The following is an 18,896-nucleotide window of genomic DNA, read 5'->3' as shown; positions in this document are numbered from 1 at the left end:
AGTATTATTTTTGAAAGACCAAATGCCAATTTTTAAATGTTTATCTTAAAACATTTCTGAAACCTGAAAAGGTGAAAAGAATTATTAAAAACCAAAGCCTCATACACTCACCACTCAGCTTAAGGAATAAAATATTACAATATTGGCTGGGTGCGGTGGCTCACACCTATAATCCCAGCACTTTGGGAGACCGAGGCAGGCAGATCACCTGAGGTTAGGAGTTCAAGACCAGCCTGGCCAACTTGGCAAAACCCCATCTCTACTAAAAATACAAAAATTAGCCAGGTGTGGTGGCATGCACCTGTAATTCCAGCTACTCAGGAGGCTGAGGCAGGAGAATCGCTGGAACCAGGAGGCAGTGAGCAGAGATCACGCCACTGCACTCCAGCCTTCGCAACAAGAGTGAAACTCCGTCTCTCTCTATACACACACACACACACACAAGTATGTGTATATGTATACGTATATATGCACATATACACATATATATGCATATATATGTGTGTGTATATATATATGTAAAACCAATTTGATTTAAAAAACTAACGGTATTTTTCAAAAAATTCTACTTTATTGCTGCTCGGAGCCAACGGTTTTCACATTTTGCTGCTGGAGGTGGGGACGGGGGCAGATGGGATGGGGCCCTGCACACTGAGTGGAAATGGGCTCTATTTCCTGTCCTCTGACTCCAGGGGTCAACACCTTTCTGGCTAATTCTATCCGTGGATCCGCCCAGCTCTGAAGCCCAGTGGGGCCTTCACCGCATTTTTGGGACGAGGCTGCCATCTGCTGGCTGCTCAAGGAAAAGTCAGTAGCTGCATGTGGCCTGGGGAGGGACCTTGCCTGGAGTGTGATGGAGACATCCCAGCGTGTAGAGAGTTCGCTCACCCGTGACGTGGGCAGTGTCCCACAGCAGCTCTGGGAAGAGGCAAGCTGGGGAAAGAGAGTCACCCTCAATGGGCCGATGACCAGCTGAGCTGTGACGGGATGGTAGCACATGGGGTTTCCAGGAACACTTCAGGACCCAAAAAAGAAAAAAGCCAGGACTGGGGAGAAGGGAATAACAGACGAAAGGTTTTTTAAGAAAGATTAACCCCCTAGAAGGAGAAGCAGGTGCCACTAGAGAGTCCAGAATGGGGAACAGAAGGTTCAAGCTCCAGGGCACTGGACTTTGTTCTCTCCAGAGATTGCATCAGCCCCTGTAGTAGCTCATTCCCACAGGGATTTGTCGGCTGTTCTCTCTGCCTTGAACATTCTCTCTTGCCCCAGTCCCCTTCCTCGGAGTAAATGTTTGATCAGTGCTCGGGTCTCAGTAAACTATGACCACACTGCCTCCAGGAAGTCCCCAGGGGTTGCCTTTTCCTCTGCACCCTGTTCCTGCCTATAACCTCAGGTAGCCCTGTTCTGGATCGGCCTGCTTACTTGTTTACAATTTTACTGTTTACTTACCCTCAGGAGATTCCAAATTCCCTGAGGGCAGGGATGACATTTCATCCCCAGCACCAGTGCAAGCAAGAGAGTGAGAAACATTGGTTTACTAAATTGATTTTTTATGGCATTTTTGGAAAATCAGACATCATAATCTGGAATAAAAAGGAAAGTACTTTGAAACATATTTTCCCCAACAAGGTCTCCCCAGAAGTAAGGTGAAAATGATTGCCTTTTCTATTTATCTATAACCACATGTGGAGGGTGGGGGCGTGAGAACAAGAAAGAGAGAAAACAAATTATTTTATTTTCAGTTGTCATACGTTATAAGCTATGCTGTCCTTCAGTAAACAATCATAGTAGACAGCTGCTATTTGGGGTCTGGACAGCATCCAGAGCCATTCTTCCTTCAGGTAGTAAGAGCATCTCAATTTTACTTTGGCAAAAAAACCTCTTCTATTCTCCATCTATATGATCCAGGGCAGCAAATCCCATCCCCAGACCCAAGTATGGGCACGTGGCTCAGGCCTGGCAAATCACGATATGCCAACAGCCTAGCACATGACTGGTCAGGAACAAGCACATGACCCAAGTTGGCCCAGTGAGATTTCACCCTGGAATCATTGAGGCAAGAAGACCTGGGGGTGCCGAGTGTGTAGGACGTGAACCTGGAGCTGCAGGCAACCATATTGCCACCATGAGGCAAGAGAAGGTCAGAAAGTGAAGCCAAACAAAGGAAAGCAGAGCTAGGAGAAGGGAAACGGAGACCTCAAGATAAGCATCCTTTCATTCTGGCACCCAACCCTGAACTTTTTCTGTACCTTTCTGTTACAAGACCAACAAATTCTTTTTTTTTTTCTTTTTTTTTTTTTTTTTTTTTTTTTTTTGCCAAAGTTAGTTTGAAGGAGTCTCTGTTCCTTGCAACTGAACAAGTACTAGCTAACATAAAAAGCAGAATGAAGATGGGCGGGCACAGTGGTTCATGCCCATAACCTCAGCACTTTGGGAGGCCAAGGCAGGCCGATCACTTGAGGTCAGGAGTTCGAGACCAGCCTGGCCAACATGGTGAAACCCTGCCTCTACTAAAAATACAAAAATTAGCCAGGCATAGTGGCACATGCCTGTAATCCTAGCTATTCAGGAGGCTGAGGCAGGAGAATTGCTTGAACCCAGGAGGCAGAGGCTGCAGTGAGCTGAGATTGTGCCACTGCACTCCAGCCGGGGCAACAGAGCAATACCCTGTCAAAAAAAAAAAAAAAAAGAGAAAGAAAGAAAGAACAAAGAAAGTGACTTTTCCTTAGTTTTATTTTTTACAAAGTCAGTACAGCATTTGCAACACTTCTAACACAGATCAGAAAACGATAAGCTTTTACCTTATTATAAAATTATTCAGCATATAAGTTAAAAGGAGAACCACACGATCACTGAATCCCATGTCTCCAGTGGTGCTGGGGTCCTAAGGCTTTGAGAGCCATCAAGTAGCCTGTTCCAGCGTTTCTATCCAGTAATCCCTGCCCCGCCTACATTTACCCCTGCTTCCAGGAGAAGTTATCATCTCCGAACAAGAAGGTCGCAGACTGTGGCCCCCGAAGCTGCACCTGTGTGAACCTCTGAGCTCAGCCACCAGCCTCCATGAAGGCTCCACATCTCCTTATCTCGGTGAAGAAGTGGCTGTGGCCACGAGGGCTGCGAACAACGACCCAGGCTTCTTCCGCAGGACCTCCGGCCGATCAAACTCTACCACCTGGAGGGTAGAGAAAGGTGAGGGGAGGATCAGGGCACAGCTGAGCTTGTGTCCTTGGAGGACTCAAAGGCATCTGGGGTAGCAGCCTGAGCCCTCATCCTCCCACCAGCCCAGGGACGCAGCCTTCACCTTCCCATTGGCCATAACCAGGATGCGGTCACAGTTGAGCACGGTGGTGACACGGTGGGCAATGATAAGCACAGTGCAGCCCTGGAAGGCTTCACGGATTGTGCGCTGGATCAGGGTGTCCGTCTCCGTGTCAATGGAGGCTGTGGCTTCATCGATAAGGATGATCTGATGAATACAAAACAGGGGTGAAGGCATCTACTTCAGGCCCTAGAGACCTGGGTCTTGTCCTGGTTTACCACTAATTCACCAGGGCCCTTCCTCTCCAGGTCTCCATTTCTTTAGCTGGGAAATGCGAGAATTGTGCTGAGTGCAAAGTCCACTCTGACTGCTGATTATCCATTATCTTATGAAGAGAACGTTAGGTCTCAACCAGGAGCGAACTGCATTTTGGTGGCCAGAGAATTAAGTTCTTGGAAATGAAAATGGCCCAGTGGCAACTTTTATTAACTGCTTTCCCATTTACCTAAATTAAAGTAGAAGGGGCAGGCACACACCCCAGGAGGCACATGAGATGATTTCTCCAGCATATGGATCAACACTCTTTTTAGTTTAACATTTTTGTATTTATTTCATTAACGATATGCGTGAGGAAACTGTAACTCGCACTGAAAGTGTGATTTCACAAATGGCACTGCTTGGGATGAGGCTGTTTTTGAAAAGGGAATATCATTAGTAAATCACAGGGTAGGTGGTACCCAGAGATGATAAAAATCATAGAGTAATGACTCAAATTTGGGAAGCAATACAGAGGAAGCCATTGCTGCACCAAATGGTTATGTAATTGAAATAAGGAAGTGTGAAGTGAAGAAAGTACTACATGCACATTGCAAATTTGTTGTTCATCTCTCGGAAGAAGAGGGGGGAAAGTCCTACCTCCTCTGAAATTTTCCCAAGCTTTGGGTCCCACTGAGCTCTTTTCCCACAGCTCTGACAGTTCGCACCAACATTTTTTGCATTTATCATTAATTAACATGTATGTTAATTAATTTATTTATTTATCATTAATATGTGTGTGTGTGCGTGCATACGTGTGTGAGTATGGAGGAGGTGTGTACATATGCATGCATAAGTATGTGTGTACATGTGTGTGTTGCCTCACCTATGTAAGAGAAGGGTTGCCCCAGGCTATCCCACATACTCAAACACCTGAAATTATGGACAAAATATCCAGAAAGCTTCTAGAAGTTCCACCAAATTTTTAAAAATATGCAATTTTGCAGCCATAAAAAAGAATGAGTTCATGTCTTTGCAGGGACATGGATGAAGCTGGAAGTCATCATTCTCAGCAGACTAACACAGGAACAGAAAACCAAACACCGCATGTTCTCACTCACAAGTGGGAGTTGAACAATGGGAACACATGGACACAGGGAGAGGAACATCACACAACGGGGCCTGGCAGGTGGTTGGGGACAAGGAAAGGGAGAGCATTAGGACAAATACCTAATGCATGTGGGTCTTAAAACCTAAATGATGGGTTCATAGGTGCAGCAAACCACCATGGCACATGTATACCTATGTAACAAACCTGAATGTTCTCCACGTGTATCCCAGAACTTAAAGTAAATTTTTTAAAAAATGCAATTTTGCCCTGGATCAGCATCTGTCATCCAATTCCCAATTCTAATAAAGATAAAAGGGATGTCCTGCATCTAAGTTTTTAAAGAGAACACAGTAGGCAATTTTAAAATCAACAAGTTCTAATGTGTTGTGTTTTTCTGAGAAAAGAGAATCATCATTCGGTCTAGTTGGAGACCATTTCAGCTCAGATGTAAGGAATCCGGCTAACAGGCAGCCCAGGCTGTGAATCTCATCTACCATGCCTCACCCACACCACAAATATGTGTGGAATGGCACTCAGTGAAATGAATAAGCCCATCTTGAATTAATTTTTATATAAGGTGTAAGGAAGGGATCCAGTTTCAGCTTTCTACATATGGCCAGCCAGTTCTCCCAGCACCATTTATTAAACAGGGAATCCTTTCCCCATTTCTTATTTTTGTCAGATTTGTCAAAGATCAGATGGTTGTAGATGCGTGGAAATAATTAAGAAAATGTGGCACATATACACCATGGAATACTATGCAGCCATAAAAAAGGATGAGTTCATGTCCTTTGTAGGGACACGGATGAAGCTGGAAACCATCATTCTCAGCAAACTATCACAAGGACAGGAAACCAAACACTGCATGTTCTCACTCACAGGTGGGAATTGAACAATGAGAACATTTGGACACAGGGTGGGGAACACCACACACTGGGGCCTGTCATGAGGTGGGGGGAGGGGGGAGGGATAGCTTTAGGAGATATGCTTAATGTAAATGACGAGTTAATGGGTGCAGCACACCAACATGGCACATGTATACATAGGTAACAAACCTGCACATTATGCACATGTACCCTAGAACTGAAAGTATAATAATAAAAAAAAAAGAGCAAAAAAGAAATGAATAAGCCCTTTGGATTCCGTTGTTGTTGTTGTTGTTGTTGTTGTTGCTGTTGTTAAGACATACAGTACAGAGCCCAGTGTCCCATGGTCGTGAAGGGAGAAGGAACCGGTGTCGCTTCCCTCATCATGTGTAGTCTGTGGCTTCCCCTGGCCATGCAGCAGTGGTGGCCTCACCTTGGAGTTGCGAAGCACAGCCCGAGCAATGCAGAGCAGCTGCCTCTCCCCCACAGAGAAGTTTCCACCATTGTCCACCACATCCGTATGCAGCTTTTTGGGGAGCTTTGAGATCTGTGGTAGGGGAAGAAGAGACAACATAACCTGGAAGCCACTGTGGGGTGAGAGCCAGCCTGTCCTCATCAGTCTCCTATTTTGGAAGCCACTGTGGGGTGAGAGCCAACCTGACTTTGTCAGTCTCCCACTGTATTGGCAACACTCCCCTCCTCTCTCTATGCTCCAGCCTCTGTCTTCTTGCTCCTTAACTGTGCCTTGCTCGCTGTCATCTCTGGGCCTTTGCATACACTATCTCCTGTGCCCAGAATGTCCTCTCAAAAGATCTTTCACCAGCTGCCCCTCAGTTCTTGGTCTCAGCTCAGCTGTCACCTGTTTAAAGAGACCTTGCCTGGTCACCCAGTTGAAAGGAACTGCTCCTGCACTGAAGTTTCTATGTGTCTCATTACTACCTATACAGCCCTCACCAGTATCTGAAAGTATCTCCTGCATTTACTTGTTGCCTTTATCTCTCATTGAATGTACGTACCAGGAGGACAAAGACCTCATCTGCCTTGTCTTTGCTGTGCCCCTGAGCCTAGAACAGTGTTTGGCACACGGTTGGTGTCTGAGTGCCATCAGCCTTGACTTAGGAATGCCAAGTCATGGTCTCATCTCCACGAGAGGATGCATCCATGACCCGAAGCAGCAGCAGCTGGCACATCACATGAGGGGAGCCCAAAGGAGCAGGCCCCCATGGGCAATGCAGACTTAGATCAAGACTTGGGCCTTGGAGCTACTTACAGCCTTGGTCAGTAATGTCCTCTCCAAGGCATCCCAGATCTGCTGGTCGGTGTGACGGTCAAAGGGATCTAGGTTGAATCTGCCATATGAGAGAAAGAGAAGTGTTCAACAACATCACCCAGCCTTTGAACACTCATTTATATGCCCAGTGAATGACCAAGAATATTTAGAACTAGATTATGGGGTTTAGGAAAATGCATGGAACCACCACGAATGGAGATTTCCTGTGCCTCCCAGCACCTGTTCCTTCTGCAGGCAGCAGCCCCGGGTTTTGTTTAGGGGACACCTCCTCCCCAATCCCCCAGCCCATGTGTTCCAAGGCGGGCTCTGCCATCCACTCCAGATGGAGCGAAGGGCTCAAGGATAAGCCAATCGACATACAGCAATCGCTGGCCACAGTGCTTAGCTCGGGGTGGGAAAGTAACCAATCAGAGTGTATCTCAGGCCTTTTCAGGCTACCATGAGAGAAGAGACGTGCGGAGAGATTGCAACCATCCTCCCACAGGAGCGGGACACATGGAGCTCCCCAGGGCCCTCATGTGGAGTTAAGAATGAAGCAAGACTCTTCAAACTATACTACAAGGCTACAGTAACCAAAACAGCATGGTACTAGTACCAAAACAGAGATATAGACCAATGGAACAGAACAGAGTCCTCAGAAATAATACCACACATCTACAGCCATCTGATCTTTGACAAACCTGAGAGAAACAAGAAATGGGGAAAGGATTCCCTATTTAATAAATGGTGCTGGGAAAATTGGCTAGCCATAAGTAGAAAGCTGAAACTGGATCCTTTCCTTACTCCTTATACGAAAATTAATTCAAGATGGATTAGAGACTTAAATGTTAGACCTAATACCATAAAAATCCTAGAGGAAAACCTAGGTAGTACCATTCAGGACATAGGCATGGGCAAAGACTTCATGTCTAAAACACCAAAAGCAACGGCAGCAAAAGCTAAAATTGACAAATGGGATCTAATTAAACTAAAGAGCTTCTGCACAGCAAAAGAAACTACCATCAGAGTGAACAGGCAACCTACAGAATGGGAGAAAATTTTTGCAATCTACTCATCTGACAAAGGGCTAATATCCAGAACCTACAAAGAACTCAAACAAATTTACAAGAAAAAAACAAACAACCCCATCAAAAAGTGGGCAAAGGATATGAACAGACAGTTCTCAAAAGAAGACATTCATACAGCCAACAGACATATGAAAAAATGCTCATCATCACTGGCCATCAGAGAAATGCAAATCAAAACCACAATGAGATACCATCTCACACCAGTTAGAATGGCGATCATTAAAAAGTCAGGAAACAACAGGTGCTGGAGAGGATGTGGAGAAATAGGAACACTTTTACACTGTTGGTGGGATTGTAAACTAGTTCAACCATTATGGAAAACAGTATGGCGATTCCTCAAGGATCTAGAACTAGATGTACCATATGACCCAGCCATCCCATTACTGGGTATATACCCAAAGGATTATAAATTATGCTGCTCTAAAGACACATGCACACGTATGTTTATTGCAGCACTATTCACAATAGCAAAGACTTGGAATCAACCCAAATGTCCATCAGTGACAGATTGGATTAAGAAAATGTGGCACATATACACCATGGAATACTATGCAGCCATAAAAAAGGATGAGTTTGTGTCCTTTGTAGGGACATGGATGCAGCTGGAAACCATCATTCTTAGCAAACCATCACAAGAACAGAAAACCAAACACCGCATGTTCTCACTCATAGGTGGGAACTGAACAACGAGATCACTTGGACTCAGGAAGGGGAACATCACACACCGGGGCCTATCATGGGGAGGGGGGAGGGGGGAGGGATTGCATTGGGAGTTATACCTGATGTAAATGACGAGTTGATGGGTGCAGCAGACCAACATGGCACAAGTATACATATGTAACAAACCTGCACGTTATGCACATGTACCCTACAACTTAAAGTATAATAATAATAAATAAATTTTAAAAAAAAGAAAAAAAAAAGAATGAAGCAAGACAATGCTAGGGGAAAACCGGGCCCTGGAACTCAGCCTTGGCCTCCCCATTATCATGCATGAGTCATTAGAGGCCACTTTTGCTTAAGCCATTTGGGTTTTGTTTTGTGATAGAAAGTACATAATATTTCTCATTTTAACCATTTATAAGTGTATGATTCAGCAGCATTAAATACATTAATAATGCCATGTAACCATTACCACTATTTATATCAAAACCTTTTTCATCATCATGCTGGGCACGGTGGCTCACACCTGTAATCACAGCACTTTGGGAGGCTGAGGTGGGTGGATCACTTGAGGTCAGGAGTTTGAGACCAGCCTGGCCAACATGGTGAAACCCCACTCCACTAAAAATACAAAAATTAGCCAGGCATGGTGATGCTAGCTTGTAGTCCCAGTTACTTAGGAGGCTGAGACAGAAGAATCACTTAAACCCAGGAGGTAGAGGTTGCAGTGAGCTGAGATGGTGTCACTGCTCTCTAGCCTGGGTGACAGAATGAGACTCGGTCTCAAAACAAAACAAAACAAAACTTTTTCATTATCCCCAACAAAAACTCCATACCCATTAAACAATCTCTTCTCTCCCCTCCCCACCAGTCCCTGGTAACTTCTATTCTACTTTCCATCGATATGGATTTGCCTATTCCAGCTACCTCATGTAAGTGGAATCACATAGTATGTGTCCTTCTGTCCAGCATCTTTCACTTCGTGTCCATCCGTGTTGTAGCATGTATCGTTTCCCTCCTTTTTACAGCTGCATAATATTCCATTGTATGGCTATACCACATTTTGTTTTTCCATTCATCTGCTTATAGACGTATGGCTGGTTTCCACCTTTTGGTTACTGTGAGTAGGGCTGCCCTAAACACTAGTGTATACATATGGGTTGAAGTCTCTGCTTTCAACACTTTGGGATATATAACTGGAAGTAAAATTCCTGGATAACTTAGTAATTCTATGTTTAACATTTTTTGTTTCTTTGTTTTTGAGACAGCCTTGATGAGGCTGGAGTGCAGTGGTGAAAACACAGCTCACTACAGCCTTGACCTCTTGGACTCAAGCAAGTCCCCTGCCTCAGTCTCCTGAGTAGCTGGAATCGCAAGCACAGACCACCATGCCCAGCTAATTTTTGTTTACCTTTTTGAGGAACTGCCAAATTGTTTTCCATGGTCTCTGCACAATTTTACATCCCCACTGGCAATGCACGAGAGTTTCCATTTTTCCACATCCTTGTTAACACTTGCTATTTACCTTTTATTATTGTTATAGCCGTTCTAGTGGGTGTGAAGTGGCAGCTCATTGTGGTGGGGCTGGAGTTTCTGTTTCTTGCAGTGAAAAGAATCCTAACATCCAGGTAACTGACAGGAGAGAGGGAATCTATCTGGACTTTACAGCCAGCAAGCTTTACACTTGCGTCTGGAACAGGCGGCACTATAGACACTTCCCTGCTATTCAGCCGCGCAGCCCTGAGTGAAACCCATCAACCTCTGCTTTGTCCTTCCCCAGTTGTGCCGGCCACACATATCTTGTGTGTAGGGCTAATGTGTACTGAAGAAGTGGCAGGTCTTATTTGCATGACATTTGATGTCTCCAAAGCACTTTCATAGATGGGTTATTTGACATTTTCTCCTCCATGAGATGAGTATACCCCTTTCTTATCAGTTTTAAATGGCTTGTTCAAGGTCGTGCCACAAGCCAGTATGAGAGCCAGGCTGACATCAAAGACACTCAGAGAGACGCTTAAGGGTAGAGCCTTAAGTTCTAAGGTACGATTTCAAGTCCACATTTCTTTCTGCAGCAAGGGGTGCGCGGAATATCGCAAGTTATGGGTTTAGAACACCTAGGGTTATATCTCTTCTTCACCATTTCTCTGTGTGTCCTTAAACAAGTCCCCTTCCTCTCTAAGTTCTGTGCCTTCATCTGTAAAATGGGGATAATGAAAGGGCCTCACAGGGTTGCTGGGAGAGTTAAATTAGACAGTATACTAAAGCATTCGGTTGGCACACATAAATGCTCAATAAATGTTAAGTTCATATTTTTACTACTCTTCATGCCAATGCACAGGAGATTCGGCCACATTCTACTGTAACATAGAAATCCATCACTAAATGTCTTATCATTCCCCTAACACCACCATTTTGTTGTTGTTGTTGCTGCTGCTGCTGTTTTTTAGTGGGGGTGGGTTTGAGACAGAGTTTCCTTCAGTTGCCCAGGCTGGAGTGCAGTAGCGTGATCTCGGCTCACTGTAACCTCCACCTCCCGGGCTCATGTGATTCTCGTGCCTCAGCCTCCCGAGTAGCTGGGATTACAGACGTGCACCACCACATCTGGCTAAGTTTTATATTTTTAGTAGAGACGGGGTTTTGCCATGTTGGCCAGTCTGGTCTCAAACTCCAGACCTCAAGTGATCCGCCCGCCTTGGCCTCCCAAAGTTCTGGGATTACAGGCATGAGCTGCCCTGCCTCACGACCCAGTCATTTTGAAACTCTGTGTCTGTGCACATATTGTTCCCTCTCCTTGAAAAGAGTTTCTCTCCTATTTCTGCCTGGCAAGCTCCTACTTAGCTTTCAAGACCCTGATCAAATGTCCCCTCCTCTGGGAAGCCTTTCTGGATTCACTCAGGCAGTGACTCATCCCACTTGTAACTCCCTTAGCATTTTGTACATATCTCTGACTTAGCAATTACCTCTTCCTACTGTGATTTGTTGGGTCTTACCCCTGTAGAAAACCATCTTCCCCACCCACACTGCGAGCTCCTGCTGGGGGAGCAGGGGAAATGCACATTCACTAAACTGGCTCCAGTCCCTAGCACAGTGTCTGGACCAGGCAGAAGCTCAGAAAAGGCAAGTTAAATGGGTGGAAGGATGCATGAAGGAATGAATGAATGAAGCTCTGGGGCCCAGTTTATCCTCCTGGCTCTAAGAATTCTCCTTAAATATCACAAAACATGGGGGACCTAGCCTGCTTTTTAGTGCATCTGTCTTCCTCAGTCCCCATGCCTTTATGTTTCCTCCCAGATAAAGTGCATTGTCAGTAGGAGCCTAATCTGGATAAAGCTTCGTCCCTGAGTTGACTTCTGAGGACACAGAAAGTGTAGTGAAGAGGCTGGAAGATCTGGTTCTGTCTGCTTCGCTGACTGGGTTGCCTGGATTTTTCTCACTTCACCCCTGTCCAGAATGTGTACCATTGAAGAATCACTTCCTAAAAACGTCCCCAGGGGCTTTGCCCAGTGCACGGAGAGAATAAGCCACATCTGGACAAGAAAGAATATGGTAGCCTGAGTCCAAATGCTTAATGGTGTAGTGAAATCTGACCAATCCCATCAGCATTTTGTTTCTGTTGCTTGTTTGTTTGTTTGTTTGTTTTTTAATAGAGTCAGGGTCTTGCTGTGTTGCCCAGGTTGGAGCACAGTGGCTATTCACAGGCATAGTCATAGTGTACTACAGCCCTGAGCTCCTGGGCTCAAGCGATCCTCCTGCCTCAGCCTCCCAAATAGCTGGGACTACAGCTGTGCACCACCATGCCCATCCAGTTTCTAAAAAATAAAAATAAGCTTTGTTTTGCGTAGAACATTATGGTTTACAAAGTGCTCTTATATATACTGAGGCCTCATTTAATCCTCAACAGTACTTCAGTGAGGTAAGCCTGGTAGGCATGAGTGGCCCAGCAGGCCAAGGAGGCCTGGAAATCGGGGCATTGGTCACCAGCTCACTATTGGCAGCCCAGTGCTGGAATCCTGGTCCTGTGACCTCCCTCCCGCAGGCTGCCTGCTGGCCGAGCACTCACTTGATGGTTCCCGAGAGCAGCACCGGATCTTGAGGGATCACTGAGAGCTTGGACCGCAAGTCCTCCAGGCCGATGCTGCAAATGTCCACGCCGTCAATGAGAATCCGGCCTGCCATGGGCTCCACCAGGCGGAAGAGAGCCATGCCCAAGGAGGACTTCCCTGTGGGGCAAGAAACGAGCAGGGCCTCAGTGTCCTGCATCTGCACTAGTGGAAGCACAGGTCACACCTGGCGATCGCACCTGACCCACTGCCCTCCATGGCCCATTCTTCATCGTTGTGAGCCCTGAAAGGGTAGGAGAGGGCTGGTGTCTCTGCTCCAGGCATACCTAATGCCATGAGCAGCTTCTTACAGCCTAGGTCAGAGGGCACGCGTGGGGCCCCTGGATCAAAGCCAGCCCACAGACATGTTTTGTTTCGTACACACAATGTTAGGGTTAGTTTGTAATTCCTTGCCAGCATTTTTAAAAATCCTAGATATAAAAATTCAAATCGCATGTTTCTCTTGAAACTTAGTAGAACTGGCAACACTGGACCCATATACCCCCCCAGGCAACAGTTCGGCTGGAGCTGAGCATGGCCGCTTGGTTGAGACACAGTGGCGTTCTCCAGTCACCACCCGCCCTCCCCAGCCCCCGTATGTCACACCGAGACCCATGGCACTCAGCTATGTCACCTGCCAGGTGACATAGCATTGGAGGTTTCAACCCTGTTCTCAAAGATAAGCTCTGGGAGGGTAGAAGCTGTGTGTCTTCTTTACCTGTAGGTTCCCAGGCACATAGTAGGTGCTCATAAATACCTATTGAATGAATATAGTCAGTAGGGTCAGAATCTACTGAGAGCTTCTCTCTGCCAGACCGTGGCCCTCTCAGGGTTTCCACCAATTGGCAGGTGGAAAATAGCAAGAGAAGAACACCCAAAAGAACATATGTGGAAGCTCTTCACCCTGCAGTGCGCGAGTGCTGGGGAGACAGAGACCAGGAAGGCTCTCATCATCCATGGGACTGCCTGGAGGAGGCAACTCTGGGGTGTCCAGGGGTGGGGGACAGGGGACAAGAACCAAGTCTGAACAGTAGCTTTTGAACAATGCAAAGAGGCAGAGGGAGGGGGACTTGGGCCAGATCTCCCAGAAGTGACAAGAGAGGAAGACAGGGAGAGAAACTGAGGAGGAGAAAGGAAACTGGGAGAGGAAAGAGGAGGAGACAGAGGCTGATGAGAGCAGTCCAGGAAGGGGGTGGAAAGGGAGGAAAAAGGGAGTCTGGATTTAACTCCTGTCCTGCTCTTCATCCTGGCAGTGCCCTGCACTGCCCCTCCAAAAGTGCTCCTGCCCGGACCCTACATACCTCAGCTTAAGCAGTGGGCTCAGAGCCCAGGTATCCACAGCCTGGTACCACTGGCCCCATTATTCTGCATCCACCACCCTGTTTATTTTCTCCCTGGCAGCCACCGCAGCCTGCAGCTGTCATATTTCTGTCTTTATTTGCTGGTCTATTTAACATCTCTCTCCTCCACTGGAATCCCATGATCACAGGGACCTTGGGTTTTGCTCACCAGTGTTTGTCTAGCACAGGCACCAGCACAGCGTGAGGACCTAATACACATTTGGGGGATAACTGAGCAAACACATGCCCCCAAATAAGTCCAGTGCCGAAAGGGCAAAGGAGGAGCTGGGGATGCTCCCCCAGGAAGCTCAGCTCACCAGAGCCCGTCCTTCCCACGATGCCCACCACTTCGTTGCTGCGGATGGTCAGGTTGATGCCGTGAAGCACAGTGGGTGTGTTGTCTCTGTATTTCATGTGATAATCCTGAAATGTGATTTCCCCATGCTGTGGCCACCCCTGTGGACAACTTGTGCCTTCCATATGTAAAGGAGCTTCAGAGACACACATCTTGTTTTTGAAGAAAGAAAAGGAAATCAATAGTTATCATCCATCTCAGCCCATCCCCTGCAGGCCTGTCAGCCTCCCACTGTAGGGGGTATGACCCACCCCAGCCTGCCCTGCGCCAAGGTCAAGCTGTGTAATCAGAGGAACACCCCCCCCCCCCCATGCCCTAAAACACACAAAATTTTCCCCAGAAGAGTGAGAAACCTGCATAGCTAATTCCCTTGTTATTAACATATAGCAATGTTCCTGATTGACTGTGTGACTCGAAAGAAATAGAATCCAAGATAAAGACAGTAAAGGCAGCAGAGACTCACGCCTTCGGGGGGTTTCATAGCTCAGAGCCCTTGTGGAGACTTAATGTCTCTCTATCCTCATCCTATGAGACAAGCCTTTTTAGAGGCATTTACCAGGTGAGGAGATAGAGGATCCAACAACTTAAGATCAACAACTTACTTAAGATCACACAGTTTCAGGTTGGAACTCAAACCCAGATCTGCAAGTGCAGTTGTGTGTGTTGAGAGGAAAGAACACTGGAGAAGTTGGGTCTGACCACCTGGCTGCAAGCCACAGCTCTCCACGCTGGTGCCATGTCACGGCAGCATCCTGGGCAGGAAATCAGGACCCTACAATTCTTAAATTCCACTCATGCAAGGGGGCAGGAGACCTGGTTTGCAGAGGGCTCTGCCAGCCCCAGCCTGTATGATCTTAAGCAAATGTTCTGCCTGGGCCAACCTCGGTTTCCTTGTTTGAAAAATGTGGATAATCATTCAATCAACCTGATAAAATTGTTCCATGATCCCATGAGATAATCTAGGTAAAAAGCTTAGTGCCATGCCTGGCCCGTAGAAAGGTCTCAATCACAATAATAAAGAACATGATGGAGCCTCACTACGGGTCATGCAGTGTGCTACGCGCTTTACGTGTTATATCATTTCAACTTTGTGATAATCTGGCAAAGCGATGCTATTGTCTTTCTCATTTCAGAGATGGGGAAAAGAGTTTGAATAAGTTGCCCAGGTTATTCCAATGATTCAAATGATAAAGCTTAGACTTGAACCCAGGAAATCTGGCTACAGAATCTGTGCTCTTAACCACCATGACATAAATGGAAGCAATAATAGGAACAAAGATTATTGTCATCATTATTATTGCACCAGGCAAACCTCTCATTTCTAAGAGGAGCAGATGATCTCCTCTTCCCCCTAGGAATGCTGTGAGGGATGTGGACAAAGTGAGCAGACAGGTGTGGAAGAGCTTCAGCAAGATGGTCAACAAAAGTCTGGGGAGGAGGGGGAGGAAGGGCCAGGAGCCTGGTGTTTCCTGGGACGGTCTCAGGGCTCTGAGGTCATGGGGCTTGTAGAGGTCACAGAAGTCATGCCCCAACTTGCATAACTCCCCACACCAGACCCAGAGCTGAATCACACCTTCATGTACTGCAGCATCCTCTCTGCAGCCATGAAGTGTGCCTCTGTCTCTGCGCCAGTCCGGGCAGCGGCCTGGAAGGTGGACGCCAGCTGGAAGGAAGGAGAAGTGTTGGGGGTCAAGAGGCTGCTGGGGTGTGCTCAGGCTCTTCAACGCTCCTGACAACTACTGATTGCCATTGCCCCTGAGTGACCCCTGAAACTAAGATAATTTTCCTAGCAAGAATGGAGCAGAGGCCCCTGGTGCCCCCTCAGCCCACTTCTGAGTTTAGCTGCAGCTGCGATGGACAATTCTCTCCCCAGACACTGTTCCACCTCAAGTGCCCTCTGTATGTCTTTCTGCTCAAGACCTCTGCCCACATCACAGCAACCACCTAGCCTGTGCATGAGGGCATCCCGGAAACCCAGGAGACTTCAGGCTACTGAGAATGAACTTTGACTGATGGGGAACAAGAGCTAGCAGAGATAAATGCTCCCATCTCCCAGCCTTTGAGGGCATGGTCCTGGGAATATCCCATACGCTCCTCAGGAGATCCCAGGACAGTTGAGCCCTAGTGACATAGAACAGGGACCCCAATGTCAGACTTCCATGATGACTTCCTCCTTCCCCGTCTCACTTTTCTGCTCCCTCAATCCTGGTTCCTGGTAGCACCTCCCAAATAAGCTGCCCGCACCCAAGTACCTGTCTCAGGTCCTGCCTTCAGGGAAACCCAGGCTAGAGGAGTGAGGGACTCTTGGGAATTGGGGGTACCAAAGATAAAGAAACTGAGGCTCCAAAAGAAGAAATTACATTCATAGAAACATCTAGAAGCTGGAGGCAGAGCTGGGGTTAGGGCCCCGGTCTATAACCTCCATTACCCTGGCCCAAGAAACGGGCAAACAGGACGTGCAGGGGGTGCTGGGTAACACATTCATCTACATTCATTCAACAAACTGGTGGATGGCTCTGTGCCAGAAGCTGGACCAGGCTCCATGTCCCAGAGTGTGGCAGATGTAAGCCTGCCCTCAAGGAGCTCCCAGCCGGATGGAAAGGCAGACAAGGCAACAAAGAATAAAGTGCAGAGGGGTGCACTCCACAACGGAGAAGCCCTGGAGAGCCACTGGGATGCACAGGAGGGGTCCTGGATGAGGGCACAGGGAAGGATTCCAGGAAGAGTCAGTCCTAGAGTGACATTTTTAAGGTGAAGTAAGATGCAGTGGGCTAAAGATGTGTGGAGAAGAGTGTTCCAAACAGAACAGCCTATGTAAGCGCTGAAAGCAGCAAATTCACAGATTACATCCAGGCACCCACAAGCTGTTTGGCTATGGCTGAAACAAAAGGGTGCGGGAAGGAGGGGAAGCCCTCTGTAAGTCAGAGAAGGTGGGCACCATGATGAAATGGTGCTTAGTCTGGAAAGGAGGCCAGGGGTGGGTTGGAAGACCACTTTTCCTCCCATCCCCCAGTGTATCACACCCTGTGGGCTGCCTTGCCAGCATCATGTTCAGGTGTCTGATGGCCTTATGCTTCAGGGAAGCTTGGTTAATCCAAACTAATCACATTAATTCAACTCCTCTTGCCAGAGATTGGTTTATGGGTGGGCTCATGATGCCATTGCGGCCATTGAAGGATGAGAAGGCATCAGATGGGTGTGTTCTTGAAAACTTCTCTTTGCTTTTAAAAAGGAAAAAAACACATGGAAAAAGTTATCTCCTCTCCAGCCTTTGACTGTTATTGTGGGAGGATGTGTCACTTGGGGCTGCAGCAGCCATTTTGTGACCATGAATACAGACAGACTTGCAGACAAAGCTAGACTGTGGATGCCAGCACTAAAAGGTAGAATGATCAAGGGTTCTTGCTAGGCCACTAAATGAGCCAACTGAGCATAGCCCTACCCCAGCCTTCTGGTTGCATGAGAGAATAAGTTCCCAGATGGTCAAGGCCATTTTGTGTTGGTTCTTTGCCTCACAGCCAGATGCATCTCTGGCATTTCCTGAGAAGCCTCTTAAGGCTACAAAGCAATGTGATGTGTGATTCCTGCCTCCCAATGCTCGAATGTAATTTTCTCAAAAGTGCATGCAGAAGTCAGTGAGGTTCTGGCTTGACTGCAGCTGAGGGAGCACATTGAGGTCAGGACCCCATAGCTGAAGTTTGGTAGACAGGAGACAGAGTTTTCAAAGGCTTCTGAACAAAGCAGTGACATGATGAAAACTATAATTAAAGATTACTCTGGTGAGAGTGTGGAAGGTGACTTGGAAAGTGCTGCAGGGCTGGAGATTGAGAAGTTATGACCAGGATGAAGATAAGATGCTTAAATAATACAGCAGAGCTTGAAAAGAAAAAATGACCCTCAAGGGCCCTTTTGAAGCAGTCAGTCCCCCAGGCAGGGTTTCCCATTTGAGTCTCCGGTGGTGCAACCACCTTGGAGCAACCGCCTGCTGTGAACGGGGCACCCTGGGAGAGACGAGCCTCTGCCTCACTCCTTACAGGGGCTGCGCTTAAGGCAGCGCCAGCACTGGGCAAGCTTCGCCCTGAGCGTTGCCCTCCTGATCTACGTCCTGAAGCAGCAGCAGGAGGGATTTCTGGGCCTTAGTGATTCTGAATCCCCTAAGACCCTGGTGTGGTGCCTCTCCCTGAGTGTGCTGGAGGTCTGGGGGTCACTCTGCACTGGTGCATCTGTGTATATCAGAGAGAGAGAGAGAGAATGTGAGCCTGTGCACACACCTGCGTCTTACTGGCTATGGGAACATGGCCAAGTTACTTAAACTCTCTAAGCCCTAAGTTTTCTATTTGTAAGACCAGAACAATAATAGCTAATATTCATTGAGCGTTTATTGCAGGCCAGGCACTACTCTAGGTTTTCACAAGCATTAAGTCTCACATTTACACATAATCCTCACAAGGCTATTATTTTTGAAACCTTTATTATCTCCCTTTTACAGATGAAGAATCCCAGGCACAGAGAGGTTAACCAATTTACCCAAAGCCACACAGCTAATAATGGGCAGAGCCTCTTTGAACCTGGATATTCCAAACCACATG

The 18,896-nt window shown here is 47.1% G+C and overlaps 1 protein-coding gene across 1 annotated transcript in view; it reads right to left on the bottom strand.

The window, feature by feature from the left end:
• Nucleotides 1-2,678: 2,678 nt before the first annotated feature.
• The window catches only part of ABCC11 (ATP binding cassette subfamily C member 11), a 66,791-nt gene continuing 50,573 nt past the window's right edge, over nt 2,679-18,896 (bottom strand). The window contains exons 23-29 of the mRNA XM_021931930.2: nt 15,881-15,970; nt 14,270-14,459; nt 12,573-12,732; nt 6,762-6,840; nt 5,925-6,038; nt 3,302-3,466; nt 2,679-3,172 (exon numbers count right to left, since the gene is read on the bottom strand). Coding sequence (XP_021787622.2) covers nt 3,080-3,172; nt 3,302-3,466; nt 5,925-6,038; nt 6,762-6,840; nt 12,573-12,732; nt 14,270-14,459; nt 15,881-15,970 — 891 coding nt within the window. The 3' untranslated portion in view covers nt 2,679-3,079. The remainder of the gene's footprint in view (nt 3,173-3,301; nt 3,467-5,924; nt 6,039-6,761; nt 6,841-12,572; nt 12,733-14,269; nt 14,460-15,880; nt 15,971-18,896) is intronic.

This window comes from Papio anubis, chromosome 18 (genome assembly GCF_008728515.1).
Source record: "Papio anubis isolate 15944 chromosome 18, Panubis1.0, whole genome shotgun sequence".
Classification (NCBI taxonomy): Eukaryota; Metazoa; Chordata; class Mammalia; order Primates; family Cercopithecidae; genus Papio; species Papio anubis.
The sequence above is the reverse complement of the archived record's forward strand: the minus strand, read 5'-3'. Positions and strand labels throughout refer to the sequence as shown.